The 14,880-nt window shown below is 50.3% G+C and overlaps 2 protein-coding genes across 2 annotated transcripts in view; both read left to right on the top strand.

Moving 5' to 3' along the window:
* The window catches only part of LOC111534665 (sarcoplasmic reticulum histidine-rich calcium-binding protein-like), a 1,361-nt gene extending 901 nt beyond the window's left edge, over window positions 1-460 (top strand). Inside the window, exon 2 of the mRNA XM_031934875.1 lies at window positions 444-460. Within this exon, the coding sequence (XP_031790735.1) occupies window positions 444-460 (17 nt within the window). The remainder of the gene's footprint in view (window positions 1-443) is intronic.
* The window catches only part of LOC113224064 (collagen alpha-3(V) chain), a 37,284-nt gene continuing 22,757 nt past the window's right edge, over window positions 354-14,880 (top strand). Inside the window, exons 1-23 of the mRNA XM_031934896.1 lie at window positions 354-662; window positions 739-780; window positions 1,633-1,695; window positions 2,362-2,436; window positions 2,531-2,614; window positions 2,785-2,841; window positions 2,938-2,991; window positions 3,445-3,498; window positions 4,994-5,047; window positions 5,127-5,180; window positions 5,365-5,418; window positions 5,731-5,775; window positions 5,918-5,971; window positions 6,766-6,810; window positions 6,948-7,001; window positions 7,135-7,179; window positions 9,234-9,287; window positions 9,390-9,434; window positions 9,578-9,631; window positions 11,790-11,834; window positions 11,942-11,995; window positions 12,127-12,234; window positions 12,659-12,712. Of these exons, the coding sequence (XP_031790756.1) occupies window positions 564-662; window positions 739-780; window positions 1,633-1,695; window positions 2,362-2,436; window positions 2,531-2,614; window positions 2,785-2,841; window positions 2,938-2,991; window positions 3,445-3,498; window positions 4,994-5,047; window positions 5,127-5,180; window positions 5,365-5,418; window positions 5,731-5,775; window positions 5,918-5,971; window positions 6,766-6,810; window positions 6,948-7,001; window positions 7,135-7,179; window positions 9,234-9,287; window positions 9,390-9,434; window positions 9,578-9,631; window positions 11,790-11,834; window positions 11,942-11,995; window positions 12,127-12,234; window positions 12,659-12,712 (1,347 nt within the window). The 5' untranslated portion in view covers window positions 354-563. The remainder of the gene's footprint in view (window positions 663-738; window positions 781-1,632; window positions 1,696-2,361; window positions 2,437-2,530; window positions 2,615-2,784; window positions 2,842-2,937; window positions 2,992-3,444; window positions 3,499-4,993; window positions 5,048-5,126; window positions 5,181-5,364; window positions 5,419-5,730; window positions 5,776-5,917; window positions 5,972-6,765; window positions 6,811-6,947; window positions 7,002-7,134; window positions 7,180-9,233; window positions 9,288-9,389; window positions 9,435-9,577; window positions 9,632-11,789; window positions 11,835-11,941; window positions 11,996-12,126; window positions 12,235-12,658; window positions 12,713-14,880) is intronic.

Genomic DNA, 14,880 nt, shown 5'->3' with positions numbered 1-14,880 from the left:
AAGAAGAAGAAGAAGAAGAAGAAGAAGAAGAAGAAGAAGAAGAAGAAAAGGAAGAAGAAGAAGAAAAGGAAGAAGAAGAAGGAGAAGGAGAAGGGAGGAAAGAGGGAAAGAAGGAAAGAGAGAAAGGGAGAAAGGAAAAGCCTAGGTGTTCCACAGTGGAGGCACATAGGCACATAGTTGTAACTAACTTGCCCTTGTTACCTTGTTACCTGGAGTGCTTGTTGTGTGCCAAGCATTGTTTTAATTCATTCATCTTTGCATGAGATACATACACAGTCATCATTCATCCACTGACTTTACAGGTGGACCAATTACCTGTAAGTGACCATAGGGGTTGACTAAATTTCCCAACATCACTCAGTTAGTAAGAGGCAGATGCAGGATCAGTATCGGGCAGCAGGCTCTGGAGTTCACACTCTTCACCTTGACATGGCACTGCCCAGTGGATGCGGGGGCCTGAGCTTCTCAGTGCATGTTGGTTACAGTAGAGGAGAAGGGGCTCTGAGGGTAGACCCTGTGTGTGTGTGCGTGCACGCGTGGGTGATCAGATAGCCGAGGGGTTTATGTCCAAGTTCACATCTCTTTTCTCTCCATCTCCCCTGACCCCACCCCAGGGTGCAGGAGAGAAAGGAGCAAAAGGAGAGCCCGCAGTGATTGAAAAGGTGAGGGGTCTGGATTGCGAGGGGGTTGAGGGGCTTCATGATGACAGGGGTCATCGACACTCATTTCTCCCTTCAGGGGCAGCAGTTTGAGGGACCTCCAGGAGCCCCAGGACCCCGAGTAAGTCATGGCTGTGTTTCCTTCTTCCAGTCTTTCCCTTCCAGCTGAGGAGTGTTTAAGCCCCTGGAGTGAGGAGTTGGGGTGTAATGATGCCTGGCCAAGTGGAGGGTAGTGGACATTCGAGGCTTAAAGGATGAGTCAAAATAGGCAGGATGAGCAACATAGAGACTGGGCAACATAGCAAGACCCCATCTCTTTAAAAATAGCCACATATTGGCCGGGCGCAGTGCCTCATGCCTGTAATCCTAGCACTTTGGGAGGCTGAGGTGGGCAGACCATGAGGTCAGGAGATCGAGACCATCCTGGTTAACACAGTGAAACCCTGTCTTCACTAAAAATACAAAAAAATAGCTGGGCGAGGTGGCGGGTGCCTGTAGTCCCAGCTATTTGGGAGGCTGAGGCAGGAGAATGGTGTGAACCCGGGAGGCGGAGCTTGCAGTGAGCCGAGATCACGCCACTGCACTCCAGCCTGGGTGACAGAGCGAGACTCTGTCTCAAAAAAAAAATAATAATAATAATAACCTCATATTTAAAAACACATGTGGTACCCACTTGTAGTCCCAACTACTTGAGAGGCCGAGGTAGGAGGATTGCTTGAGCCCAGGAGTTGGAGGCTGCAGTGAGCTATGATCATGCATGGGTGACAGAGTGAGACCATCTCAAAAAAAGAATATGGGTCAGAGAGTAGCACTGGGGGTGAGTGTGGGTCAGCACTGCATTGGGGGAGTTGGAGTGACTCTGTAGTGGGGTAGGGAGGTCAGCCTGAGGTTAGAGTCAGTGAGTGGTAGGTTGAAAGTCAGCCTAGCTCAAACTTTGCACTTCCTGTGCCTCCTCTTTCTCTGTCCCCAACAGGGGGTGGTTGGCCCCTCAGGCCCTCCTGGCCCCCCAGGATTCCCTGGCGACCCTGGTCCACAGGTAAGGGACTCCCACTGGGGTGTATACTTCCCAGAGGAGTGAGGTTTGGGGCTGGGAGCATGATGGTCTGAACACAGAATCGAGGGCGTGGCACTCGGGAACACCATCTCAGGGCTGGCGCTGACCTCTTCTGTTCTCTGTCTCCCATCTGTGAACTATTTCTCTGGTTCCCCTTGTGTTTCTGGGGCCTACTCTTGGCTTTTCTTCTTTTGCCTGTCTCTGTTTCTGCGTGTCTTTCATCTCTCTCTTTCTCCTGTTGTGACTGTCTCTCTTCTGTCTCTCTCTGTTGGTCTCTGTCTCTCTCCCTCCCCCCGTCTGTCTATCTTTGCCTCTCTCTCTATTTCTCCATCTCTGTCTCTTTACCTGGCTTTTCTGTCTGTCTGTCTCTCTTTGTTTCTGTCTCTGTATGTCGCTCCATCTGCCTCCATCCTTCTCCGTCTCTCTCTCCCCTTCTCTTTGTCTCTGTCTCCATCTGTCTTTTCCTTTCCCCGTCTCTCTATTTCTCTCTCTCTCTTTCCTTGCCATGATCCCTCTTTGATTCTGTCTCTGTGTCTCTCTATCTCTGCCTCTCTCTGTCTTTCTGACTCATCCTTCTGTGCCTCCCCTGTCCTCCCTCTCTGTCTCTCTCTACCTGTCTCCACCTTTCTTCCCCCATCCCTCTCTCAGGGCCCTGCTGGCCTCCCAGGAATCCCCGGCGTTGATGGGATCCGAGGCCCACCGGGCACTGTGATCATGATGCCGGTAAGGAGATGGAGTGGCCCAGGCTTGGGGAGTGGAGTCCTGGTCTAGGAGGGGGCTCTCCTGGGGGCTTCCCTCACCGCTAAATTCCTCCCAGTTCCAGTTTGCAGGCGGCTCCTTTAAAGGACCCCCAGTCTCATTCCAGCAGGCCCAGGCTCAGGCAGTTCTGCAGCAGACTCAGGTGAGTGGGAGGTGTGGACATAGTGGGAGGAACCCCAGAGAGTGATACAGCCTGGGCGTAAGGAGGGGCTGGGCAGGAGAGGGGGGATATTTTTCTCCTGTAGATGCCTCTGTGGGGAATGTTGGGGGTCTTGTGGGAGGCCCCAGGCTCTGATTCCTCTGTCTTTCCAGCTCTCTATGAAAGGCCCCCCTGGTCCAGTGGGGCTCACTGGGCGCCCAGGCCCTGTGGTGAGTAAGGGGACTACTGCATGGAGGGGGCGGTGCATGCCGTTAGTGGAGAAGAATCATCTTCTAACCACACTTCTCCATCTCTCCTCCCCCAAGGGTCTCCCCGGGTATCCAGGTCTGAAAGGAGAGGCGGGAGCAGAAGGGCCACAGGTGAGACTGGTGGAGATAGGGCAGGATTGGATGGGATGAGCCTTCCCCCAGGACCACAGGACACACAGTGCTGGATGGGGAAAATGCCAAAGGGGCTGGGGATACCCTTGCAATTCATGACTTTCCTAGAGAATGGCGGCTCACATCTGGAATCCCAGCACTTTGGGAGGCCGAGGTGGGAGGATTGCTTGAGGCCAGGAGTTCAAGACCAGTCTGGGCAACATAGGGAGACCCCGTCTGTACAATAAATAAACATGTCCTTCCAAGCTGGGTACAGTGTCACACCCTTGTAGCCTCAGCTGCTTGGGAGACTGAGGAGGGAGTATTGCTTGAGCCCAGGTGTCCAGCCTGGGCAATATAGCAAGACCCCATCTCTAATTTTTTTTAGTACAATAAAATAAGTCCCTCTTTCTTCTTCTTTTCCTTTCCTTCCTCCTTTCCTCTTTCTTCTAGGGTCCCAGAGGCCTGCAGGGACCTCATGGACCCCCTGGCCGAGTGGGCAAGATGGTGAGTGACAGCGAGGTCCCCAGACCACCCCTTATCCATCCCTCGACACCCAACATGAGACTTGGCTTTGTGACCTTGGAGTCTGCTGGTGTCCTTAGTGGGACAAGAGTGCTGAAGGCGGAGAATGGCAGCTCCGCTGAGCGTGTGGTAAAGGAATCTGGCCAGGCTATAGAGTCAGGAAGGACTTGCCTGCAGGAGTGACGCTTGCCCTGAGGTCTGAAATAGAACTGGATGAACGGATGGGGAAGTGGAAGAAACAGCATGGCAAAAAAGAGGCCTGTCACATGGAAGGAAATGACAAATAAGTCAATTTCAGATAGAGTCATGCACCATATAATGGTGCTTATAAGATGATTGGCTGCGCGCAGTGGCTCATGCCTGTAATACCAGCACTTTGAGAGGCCGAGGCAGGTGGATCATTTGAGGTTAGGAGTTTGAGATCAGCCTGGTCAACATGGGGAAACCCTGTCCCTACTAAAAATACAAAAATTAGCTGGGCATGGCAGCGTGCGCCTGCAATCCCAGCTACTTGGAAGGCTGAGGCATGAGAATGGCTTGAATCTGGGAAGCAGAGGTTGTAGTGAGCCACTGCACTCTAGCTTGGGTAACAGAATGAGACTGTGTCTCAAATAATAATAATAATAAGTTATACATATGTTTTATATATATAATATAAATATATTATATATAATATAAATATATAAAACATATATATAAAATAAGTTATATATGTGTTATATATATATTTAAATATATAAAACATATATAACTCCAGCCTGGGCAACAGAGAATGACTGTCTCAAAAAAAAAAAAAAAATCAACCATGGCATAGTGGCTCATATCTGTAATCCCAGCACTTTAGGAAGCTGAGGTGAAAGGACGGCATGAGCCCAGGAGTTTGAGACCAGCCTGGGCAACACGGCGAAACCCGGTGTCTACACAAAATACAAATAAAAAATTAGCCAGGCGTGGTGGTGTGCACCTGTAGTCCCAGCTATTTGAGAGGCTGAGGTGGGAGGATTGCTTGAGCCAGGAGTTCAAAGCTGTGTTGAGTCATTATCATGCCACTGCACTTCAGCCTGGGCAAGAGAGCAAGACCTCAGCTCTAGAATATATAAATACATTTTAAAAAATAATATCTTGGCCTGGGTGTGGTGGCTCATGCCTATAATTCCAGCAGTTTAGGAGGCTGAGGCGTGTGGATTGCTTGAGTTCAGGAGTTCGAGACCAGCCTGAGCAACAGGATGAAACCCCCATCATCTCTACCAAAAATACAAAAAATTAGCCAGACATGGTGGCATGCACCTGTGGTCCCAGCTACTCATGAGGCTGAGGTTGCAGTGAGCTGAGAACGTGCCACTGTACTCCAACCTGAGTGACAGAGTGAGACCCCGTCTAAAAAAAAAATCTTGATGATGTTGATGATGATGATAAAGTTGGGTTCCTAATTTGGGGGAGGGTTCATCATTGACTCTTGGGCTCACTTTCTCCATAGGGCCGCCCTGGAGCAGATGGGGCTCGGGGCCTCCCAGGGGACACCGGACCTAAGGTAGGTGATGGGGCTGAGGTAAGACTTGGTGGGGGCTGTCAGGCTTATGGGGTCAAGGCTCACTGGTGTCTCTGGACAGGGTGATCGTGGCTTCGATGGCCTCCCAGGGCTGCCTGGTGAGAAGGGCCAAAGGGTGAGTGTGTGAGGTCTCTCCCCCAGATCTAAGCCCTCCTCCCAGTATTCAACTCCCCATTCTCCTCCCTCAGTATCAGAGTCATGATCCCCGTGTCACTCCTCACACCCCATCTGCCTTCCCAGGGGGCTGGTCTCTCCACCCACACCCTTCCACTCTGAACTCCCCTCTGTTCCCTCTCCAGGGTGATTTTGGCCATGTGGGGCAACCCGGTCCCCCAGGAGAGGACGGTGAGAGGGTAAGTTTGGAAGAGAGTTAGGGCCTGGTTTGGAGAGTAAGTTTGGAAGCCTGAATGAGAATGAGAGAGGAAGATCTGGAGGTCTCAGTGGCCAGCCTGAGAGCTGGGGATACATTGTGGGGTGAGGAGGTGAGACTTGCAGGTCTAGGATTGGAGTCAGGTGCTTGAATGGAATCCCATGGACTTAGTCTGCAGATTTCCAGGGATCTTGGTTTAATTCCAAGACCCCCTGGAAGGGGCTGCCCAGATGAGAGGAGGTGGCTCTCCCAGGGTTGTATCTTCCTGTTCCCAAGTAATGATACTTTCCCACAGGGATCAGAGGGACCTTCAGGGCCCACTGGCCAGGCTGGGGAGCCGGTGAGTATCAGGGATCCCTGGGCCCCTTGCTTGGTGCAGGGGAGGGAGTCAGGACTCCCAGGGCCCCAGGACTTACAGGCTCCCGGGAACTCACAAGGCCAGACAGAGGTAATGTGGAGATAATTCACCTGCTCCCTTGCAGGGTCCACGAGGACTGATTGGCCCCAGAGGCTCCCCTGGCCCCACGGGTCGCCCGGTGAGTGTCACTGGCTCTCTGCATCCCTGTCTGTCTTTTTGTTTGTTTGTTTGTTTTGAGATTAGGGTCTCACTCTGTTGCCCAGCCTGGAGAGCAGTGGTGAGATCTCAGCTCACTGCAACCTCCGCCTCCTGGGTTCAAGCGATTCTCATGCTTCAGCCTCCTGAGTAGCTGGGACTACAGGCACCCAAAATCACACCTGGCTAATTTTTGTATTTTTAGTAGAGACGGGGTTTCACCATGTTGGTCAGGCTGGTCTCGAACTCCTGGCCTCAAGTGATCCTCCCAAAGTGCTGGGATTACAGGTCTGAGCCACTGTTCCCAGCCCCTATATGTCTTTTTTTTCTCACTTTTCTGCCCTTTGCATGTCCATATCTGTTGTGGCTTCTATGCCCGCTCAACTTTCTTTTTCTTTCTTTCTTTTTTTTTTTTTTTGACAGAGTTTTGTTCTTGTTGCCCAGGCTGGAGTGTAATGACGTGATCTCTGCTCACTGCAACCTCCGCCTCACAAATTCAAGCTATTCTTCTGCCTCAGCCTCCTGAGTAGCTGGGATCACATGCCTGGCTAATTTTTGTGTTTTTAGTAGAGACGGGGTTTCACCATGTTGGCCAGGCTGGTCTTAAACTCCCAACCTCAGGTGATCCGCCCGCCTCAGCCTCCCAAAGTGCTGGGATTACAAACATGAGCCGCAGTGCCGGGCCCCGCCCACCTTTCCACCTGCATCTCTCGGTGTCTCAGACTCAGGCTCCCCGCTTGTTGCTCTGTCTTGGGCTCACATCCTCTTTCCCCCTAGGGTGTGACTGGAATTGACGGTGCTCCTGGTGCCAAAGGCAATGTGGTATGTGCCCTGTGCCCTCTGACCCCGATTGTCCACATCCCTATTCCCTTCCATGACTGACCCCCCCAAGTCAATTTCACTAACACCTCAGCACCATGACCCCTCTCAGCTTCACTGAAACCCCACTTTCTCCTCAGGGTCCTCCAGGAGAACCGGGCCCTCCAGGACAGCAGGGAAACCATGGGTCCCAGGTTTGGACTATCTTTCCCAATAATGGGGCATGGGAGTGGTCAGTTGAGACCTTAGACCACGCCCAGGCTTCCCAACCCCCACACTCACCGCTTCTTTCTTATGCCTTCCCTCATCTTCTTTTTCTGTCCCCAGGGACTCCCCGGTCCCCAGGGACTCATCGGCACTCCTGGGGAGAAGGTGAGTGACAGCTCCACCTACCGTAACCTCCTCAAGTCTCCTTCCTTCAACTCTGTTGCCAGGAAAATCTTCCCACCAGGACCCCTCTGTTAGCTCTGGATAGTGATAAACTGCAGCATTCCCTAAGCCAGCGCAGAGTTACAAAGTGTCCTTGTTGGGGAAGGATTGGTTGCAAGAAACAGAAACCCACCAAGGCTAGTGCACATAAGGGATATTGTCAGGATACAGAGAGCCCACAGAAGCCTGTCACAGAAGATATTACCAAGATGTACAGGCCCTGTGGGCTCATCTTTGTTCCCTGGCACATCTGCTTCCGCCTTCCCTGGCAGACACATTTCTTTCTGCACATATCTTTTTTTGGGGGGCGGGGACAGGGTCTCACTCTGTCACCCAGGCTGGAGTGCAGTGGTTCAATAACACCTCACTTCAGCCTTGACTTCCCTGGGCGCAGGTGATTCTCCCACCTCAGTCACCCGAGTAGCTGGGACTATCGGCGCATGCCACCATGCCTGGCTAATTTTTCTTCTCTCTCTTTTTCTTCTTTTTTGTAGAGATGGGGTCTCCCGGTGTTGTCCAGGCTGGTCTTGAACTCTTGGGCTCAAGCAGTTCATCTGCCTTGGCCCCCCAAAATGCTGGGATTACAGGGCGAAAGCCATGATGCCCAACTGGGCGTTTTTAAAGAGAGTGGTGTGCCTATGAATCCTCTATTTCAACATGTCTTTTGCACTGTTTTAATTCAATTTTATTTATTATCTTTGTGGGTACAGAGTAGGTATAAACGTATGGAGTACATGAGATGTTTTGATACAGGGATGCGCATAAAGAATCATGTCATGGAGAATGGGGTATCTGTCCCCTCAAGTGTTTATTCTTTGTGTTACAAACAATAGTTATACTACTTTCGTTTTTTTTCTTTTTCTTTCTTTTCTTTCTTTTTTTTTTGAGACGGAATGCAGTGGCGCAATCTCGGTTCACTGTAAGCTCCGCCCCCTGGGTTTCATGCCATTCTCCTGCCTCAGACTCCCGAGTAGCTGGCACTACAGGCGCCCGCCACTACACCCGGCTAATTTTTTGCGTATTTAGTAGAGACGGGGTTTCACTGTGTTAGCCAGGATGGTCTCGATCTCCTGACCTCGTGATCCACCTGCCTCAGCCTCCCAAAGTGCTGGGATTACAGACGTGAGCCACCATGCCTGGCAGTATTTTTTTTTTTTTGATGGAATTTCACTCTTGTTGTCCAGGCTGGAGTGCAATGGCATGATCTCAGCTCACTGCAACCTCCGCCTCCCATGTTCAAGTGATTCACCTACCTTAACCTCCCAAGTAGCTGGGATTACAGGTGCCCACCACTACGCCCAGCTAATTTTTGTAATTTTGTATTTTTTGTATTCACCATATTGGTCAGGCTGGTCTCGAACTCCTGACCTCAGGTGATCCACCCTCCTTGGCCTCCTAAAGTGCTGGAATTATAGACGTGAGCCACTGCACCTGGCCTCTTTTAGTTATTTTTAAATGTACAATTAAATTATTACCCGAAGCCAGGGACAGTGGCTCACGCCTGTAATCTCAACACTTTGGGAGGCCGAGGCAGGCGGATCACCAAGGTGGCCTGGCCAGCACAGTGAAACCCCGTCTCTAATAAAATTACAAAAATTAGCCAGGTGCTGAAGTCCCAGTTACTCCAGAAGCTGAGGCAGAAGAATCACTTGAGCCTGGGAAGAGGTTGCAGTGAGCCGAGATCGTGCTACTGCACTCCAACCTGGGTGACATGTAATTGACTACAGTCACCCTCTTGGGCTATCAATCTTGTACTGTTTTTATATTCTTCCTTGCAACCTTCCCAGAAGCAGTGGATTTCTGAGGATCAGAGAGGGAAATAGGCTTGCCTGGGGTCACACAGCAAGTTTGGGCAGAGCTGGGATAGATTTCCTGGCCAGTGAGGTCTGCTTATTTCTTAACATTGAGGCGGCTGCATGTCTGCGTAGATCTGATCCTAGTGGTGCTCCAGGGCTCTGAGCACCTCTGTCTCTCCCCTGCTGTTCATCTTCTTTCAGGGTCCTCCTGGAAACCCAGGAATTCCAGGCCTCCCAGGAGCGGATGGCCCTCCGGTAAGAACCACGAGCTGGAAAAAGTAGGAAGGAGAAGGGGGAAGCTTGGGAATTGGAATGGCAAGTTTTGGTCTCTGACAACTTAGAATGTTTCTTCCCCAGGGTCACCCAGGACATGAGGGCCCCACGGGAGAGAAAGGGGCCCAGGTGAGTGACCAAGAGGTTAGGCTGGGTTGGGGATGAGGGTCGGGAGGCAGGGCGTGGAGTCAGGGGCCACAGAGGAGAGAGATGAGGACTCTTAGAATGTGGAAGGACTGTCTGGAATGGCACTGACCTTATCTTCCTCCCAGGGTCCACCAGGGTCGGCAGGCCCTGCGGGCTATCCTGGACCTCGGGGAGTGAAGGTAGGTGATACCGGTGGCTTGCAGGTAGGAGTGATTTACCAGCTTTGGGTTCAGGGATGCGACGCAGCTCCATCGGAAACTTCTGAATGTGTGGAGAGGGGAATCAGTTGGTCAGGCCAGATGTCGTGGGACTGTGGTTTGGAGCTGCACAGCCAAGGACAGCCTTACAGTGTGGTTGTCACCTTGTCACCTTGTTGTTGAAAACAGCTAAACCCATTAGAGGCCGAACACATTTATTTCTTTTTTCTTTTTTTCTTTTTCTTTTTTCTTTTTTTCGAGACAGAGTCTCGCTTTGTCACCCAGGCTGGAGTGCAGTGGAGTGATCTCGGTTCCCTGCAACCTCTGCCTCCTCCCTGATTCAAGCGATTCTCCTGCGTCAGCTTCCCGAGTAGCTGGGACTACAGGCATGCACCACCAGGCCCGGGTAATTTTTGTATTTTTAGTAGAGACAGGGTTTCACCATGTTGGCCAGGTTGGTCTCAAACTCCTGACCTCAGGTGATCCACCCTCCTTGGCTTCTCAAAGTGGCTGGGTTTACAGGCGTGAGCCACTGCGCCTGGCCCAAGGGTTGTGTTAACCCAAACTCAGAATCACATAATCTATATGCACAGTAATTCTGGGTTAAGCCAAGAGCTGCACCTTGGCTAAATAGAGGTGCAGGGGCATTAGACAAGCTTAGACACACTATAATCAAGGAATTGGCTATACTGTAGCAGGCACAGAGTCTGGCAAGGATCACCCTCAGAGTTACATTGTAGCCAAGCATAGTTACATTTTTTATCTTTTTTTGTTTTTGGTTTTGTTTTTGAGACCTGGTTCTGCTCTTGTTGCCCAGGCTGGAGTGCAGGGACACCATCTGGGCTCATCGCAACCTCTGCCTCCCGGGTTCAAATGATTCTCCTGTCTCAGCCTCTCGAGTAGCAGTATTACAGGCATGTGCCGCCATGCCTGGCTAATTTTTGTATTTTTAATAGAGAAAGGGTTTCTCCGTTGGTCAGTCTGGTCTTGAACTCCTGACCTCAGGTGATCCGCCCGCCTTGGCCTCTCAAAGTGCTGAGATTACAGGCGTGAGCCACCACACCCAGCCCTAAACGTTTTATTTTTTTAGAGACAGGGTCTTCTGTGTTGTCCAGGCTGGAATATATAGCATAATCATGGCTCACTGCAGCCTTCAACTCCTGTGCTCAAGTAATCCCTTCATTTTAGCTTCCTGAATCGCTAGGACTATGGGCGTATGCCACCAGGCTTGGCAGTTTTTTTCGTTTGATCACTCACTGCAGCCTGGAGCTCCCAAGCTCAATCAATCCTCCCACCTCACCCTCCCAGGTAGCTGGAACTACAGGTGCACGTCACCACATCTGGCTACTTTTTTTTCTTTTTTGTACTTTTTGTATAGATGAGGTTTTCCTATGTTGCCCAGGCTGGTCTGGAACTCCCGGGCTCAAGCAATCCTCCAGCCTCTGCCTCCCAAAATGTTGGGATTACAGGTGTGAGCCACCATGCCCAGCTTCTAGTTACATTAATTGACCCCTAGTTGAGTCTAGTTACATTGTAACCAGTCCCTACACTGTAGTAGTTGAGTCTAGTTACATTGTAGCTAAAGCTAGAGAACAACTTGCAGCCAAGCTCAGTTACATTGTTTCTCTGTGGCTGGAGACTAACCACATGGATTGTATTGGATCCAAGTGCATTATCATTGTAGCCACTGAGCTCAGAGATGTTGCAGCCAAGCGCAGTTTTCAGAGTTTGGTATGAGCAGCATCCAGACTTGTACTAAGCGCTGTCTCCATAGCCAAGCACAGAGTCGCCTTGTAGCTGGCACAATGGGGAACATTCCTTTGCCTTTATAATGAGGTCCGGGCCTGGAATGTTCATCCTCTTTCTTCTGCCAGAAGGAACTGTGGACAAAGCGTCTCCAGGAGATGGGAATCACTTACTTGGAAATTTGGCCTTCCCCGCACACCCCCGCACAGATGACCTTGGGAGGCCTCCAGTGGGGAGGGAGGGTCTCTGGGGAAAGATCGTTTCTTCTGAAGCTGCCCCTCCCAGCTTCTGCCTAGCAAACTCTTGGGACTTTCCTGGCTGCTTTAGAGCAGGGGACTGAGTTTGGGTTCCTTCTTAAGCAGGGAAGAAGCTTGAGAGCTTTTTTATTTTTCAGGGCACTTCAGGCAACCGGGGCCTCCAGGGGGAGAAAGGCGAGAAGGTGAGGAGAGAAGGAATTCATCAGAGGAGAGGGAGCCCCAATCATGGGGTCCTGGTTGTGTCCCTTTCCCGAGGCCCTCACTTCTGGCCTCTGTCTCTCTCACCCAGGGAGAGGACGGCTTCCCGGGCTTCAAGGGCGATGTGGGGCTCAAAGGTGATCGGGTAAGACCAGCTCCAGATGAGGGGTGGTGTGGGTCTGGGGGGCTCGGGGAAGACGGGAAGGGGATGAGCTGGGGCTAGACAGAGCAGGAAGGACAAAAGATGGATATTAAAGACTCTCCTTTTTCTTCCAGGGGAAACCCGGAGCTCCAGGTCCCCGGGGAGAGGATGGTCCTGAGGGGCTGAAGGGGCAGGCGGGGAAGGCTGGCGAGGAGGGGCCCCCAGGCTCAGCTGGGGAGAAGGTAAATGACTCCACCCTCCAGCCTCCCACAGTCAAGAGGTCTCCAACCTTTTCCCTCTGCCCTTTGCCCTTTGCCCTTTTATTAAACCTTTGACCTCAGGAGGTTGCTACCATCCTTGTCATCTTTAATTCCTCAGCTCAGCATCATAGAGCAATTTAATGCACCCAACTTATGTGTTTATCTCCATAACCAACACATGCAATAGGCATTTTCATCCCATTTTACAGACAAGGAAAACTGAGACTTGGAATGGCTGACTGACCTGCCCAAGGATATGCCCCTAGCAGGCAGGAGCGAGGACTTGAACTTTGTTTCCCTGACTCCCATCCCATTAGCCCATCCACCATGCCCCAGCCAGCCCGACCTTTCCTCCTCTGACCTCCAGGTTGCAATTTCTGACCTTTGTCCCATAACCTCTCTGCAGGGCAAGCTTGGGGTACCAGGCCTCCCAGGTTATCCAGGACGCCCTGGACCTAAGGTAGGAAACTGGGGGTGGAGGTGGAGATGGAGATGGGCAGGATTCAGAGACTAACATCCAGGGGTCCAGGCTATGGTCTTGGGGGATGAGCTGCCCACCCCAAGGGCCATTGAGAGAATGTAAAATGTGGGCTTTGGCCAGGCATAGTGGCTCACGCCTATAATCCCAGCACCCTGAGAGGCTGAAGTGAGAGGACTGCTTGAGCCCAGGAGTTCAAGACTAGACTGGGCAACATGGCAAAACATTGTCTCTACAAAAACATACAAAAATTAGCCAGATGTGGCCAGGCACGGTGGTTCGTGGCTGTAATCCCAACACTTTGGGAGGCAGAGGCAGGCGGATCACTCGAGGCCAGGAGTTCGAGACCAGCCTGACCAACATGGAGAAACCCCATCCCTACTAAAAATTCAAAATTAGCCAGGCATGGTGGTGCATACCTGTAATCCCAGCCACTCAGGAGGCTGAAGCAGGAGAATCGCTTGAACCCAGGAGGCAGAGGTTGCAGTGAGCCAAGATCATGCCATTGCACTACAGCCTGGGCAACAAGAATGAAACTCCATCTGAAGAAAAAAAAAAAAAAGCCAGATGTGGCCGGGCGCAGTGGCTCACAGCTGTAATCCCCACAATTTGGGAGGCAGAGGCAGGTGAATCACTTGAGGTCAGGAGTTTGAGACCAGCCTGGCCAATGTGATGAAACCCTGTCACTACTAAAAATACAAAAAAATTAGCTGGGCATAGTAGCATGCACCTGTAATCCCAGCTACCCAAGAGGCTGAGACAGGAGAATTGTTTGCCACTGCACCCCAGCCTGGGTGACAGAGGAGTACTCCGTCTCAAAATTTTTTTAAAAGTGAGCTTTGGCATCAGACAGACTTGGGCTCAAATACCCTCTTACCTGCTACGCGATCTTGGGCAAGTTTCTTGAGCCTGTTTTCTCTGCTGTGAAACAGACGTCCCGGTAATTTCCATCTCATCAATTTGATTATAATAATGTTGATAATAGTGATGATGACAGTGATTATAAAACTGTAGGATCCTTTCATTTGGTGTGATTAAGTTTCATTCACCAACAATATCAGTTAAAGGCGAAAATCATAGAATCATAAAATACACATAGTACATATCTTGAATTAATTATAACTTACAGTCAAATGTACTCATGCAAAAACGTACTTATATAAAAACATAACATTTGTTTGCCAATGTTTTGATGAGTGAGGATACTGATGAGATTCATTTTTCTGCCTAAACTATACCCATATTGTATCACTGATGAGTTCTGTTTCTATAGAGTAGAGGAGGAACCTGAAGACATTTGGGGCTGGGTGCAGTGGTTCATGCCTGTAATCCCAGCACTTTGGGAGCCCAAGGCGGGCGGATCACGAGGTCAGGAGATTGAGACCATCCTGGCTAACACTGTGAAACCCTGTCTCTGCAAAAATACAAAAAACTAGCCGGGCGAGGTGGCGGGCCCCTGTAGTCCCAGCTACTCGGGAGGCTGAGGCAGGAGAGTGGCGTGAACCCGGGAGGCGGAGCTTGCAGTGAGCTGAGATGGTGCCACTTACTCCACCCTGGGCGACAGAGTGAGACTCTGTCTCAAAAGAAAAACAAATAGACATTTGGGAAGATATTTGAGGGCAGAATCCTCCTAGAGTTTCACATTTTTGCTCTGTTGAGCTGATAGTTATCTCACCTACATTGAATTTGACAGTTTTTTTTTTTTTCAGTGATTTCCCTTTACATTGACTCCTTTTCCTTTAACTTAGTTTTTTTTTTTTTTTTTTTTCTTTTTAATGATTGGGAAAAAACTTTTAACTTAGTTTTAATAGACAACTTTATTTTCCTTCCTTTCTTCCTGTCTTTCTTCCTTTCTCCCTTCCTTCCCTCCCTCCCTGCATCCCCCTCCCTTTTCTTTTTTCTTTTCTTTTCTCTTTTCTTTCTCTCTCTTTCTCCCTCCCTCCCTCCCTCCTTCCTTCCTTCCTTCCTTTCTTTCTTTCTCTTTCTTTCTTTCTTTCTCTCTTTCTCTCTCTCTTTCTTTCTTTCTCTCTTTCTCTCTTTCTCTCTTTCTTTCTTTCTTTCTTTCCTTCTTTCTTTCTTTCTTTCTCTCTCTCTCTCTCTCTCTCTTTCTTTCTTTCTTTCTTTCTTTCTTTCTTTCTTTCTTTCTTTCT

Source organism: Piliocolobus tephrosceles, chromosome 21, assembly GCF_002776525.5.
Source record: "Piliocolobus tephrosceles isolate RC106 chromosome 21, ASM277652v3, whole genome shotgun sequence".
Classification (NCBI taxonomy): Eukaryota; Metazoa; Chordata; class Mammalia; order Primates; family Cercopithecidae; genus Piliocolobus; species Piliocolobus tephrosceles.
The sequence above is the reverse complement of the archived record's forward strand: the minus strand, read 5'-3'. Positions and strand labels throughout refer to the sequence as shown.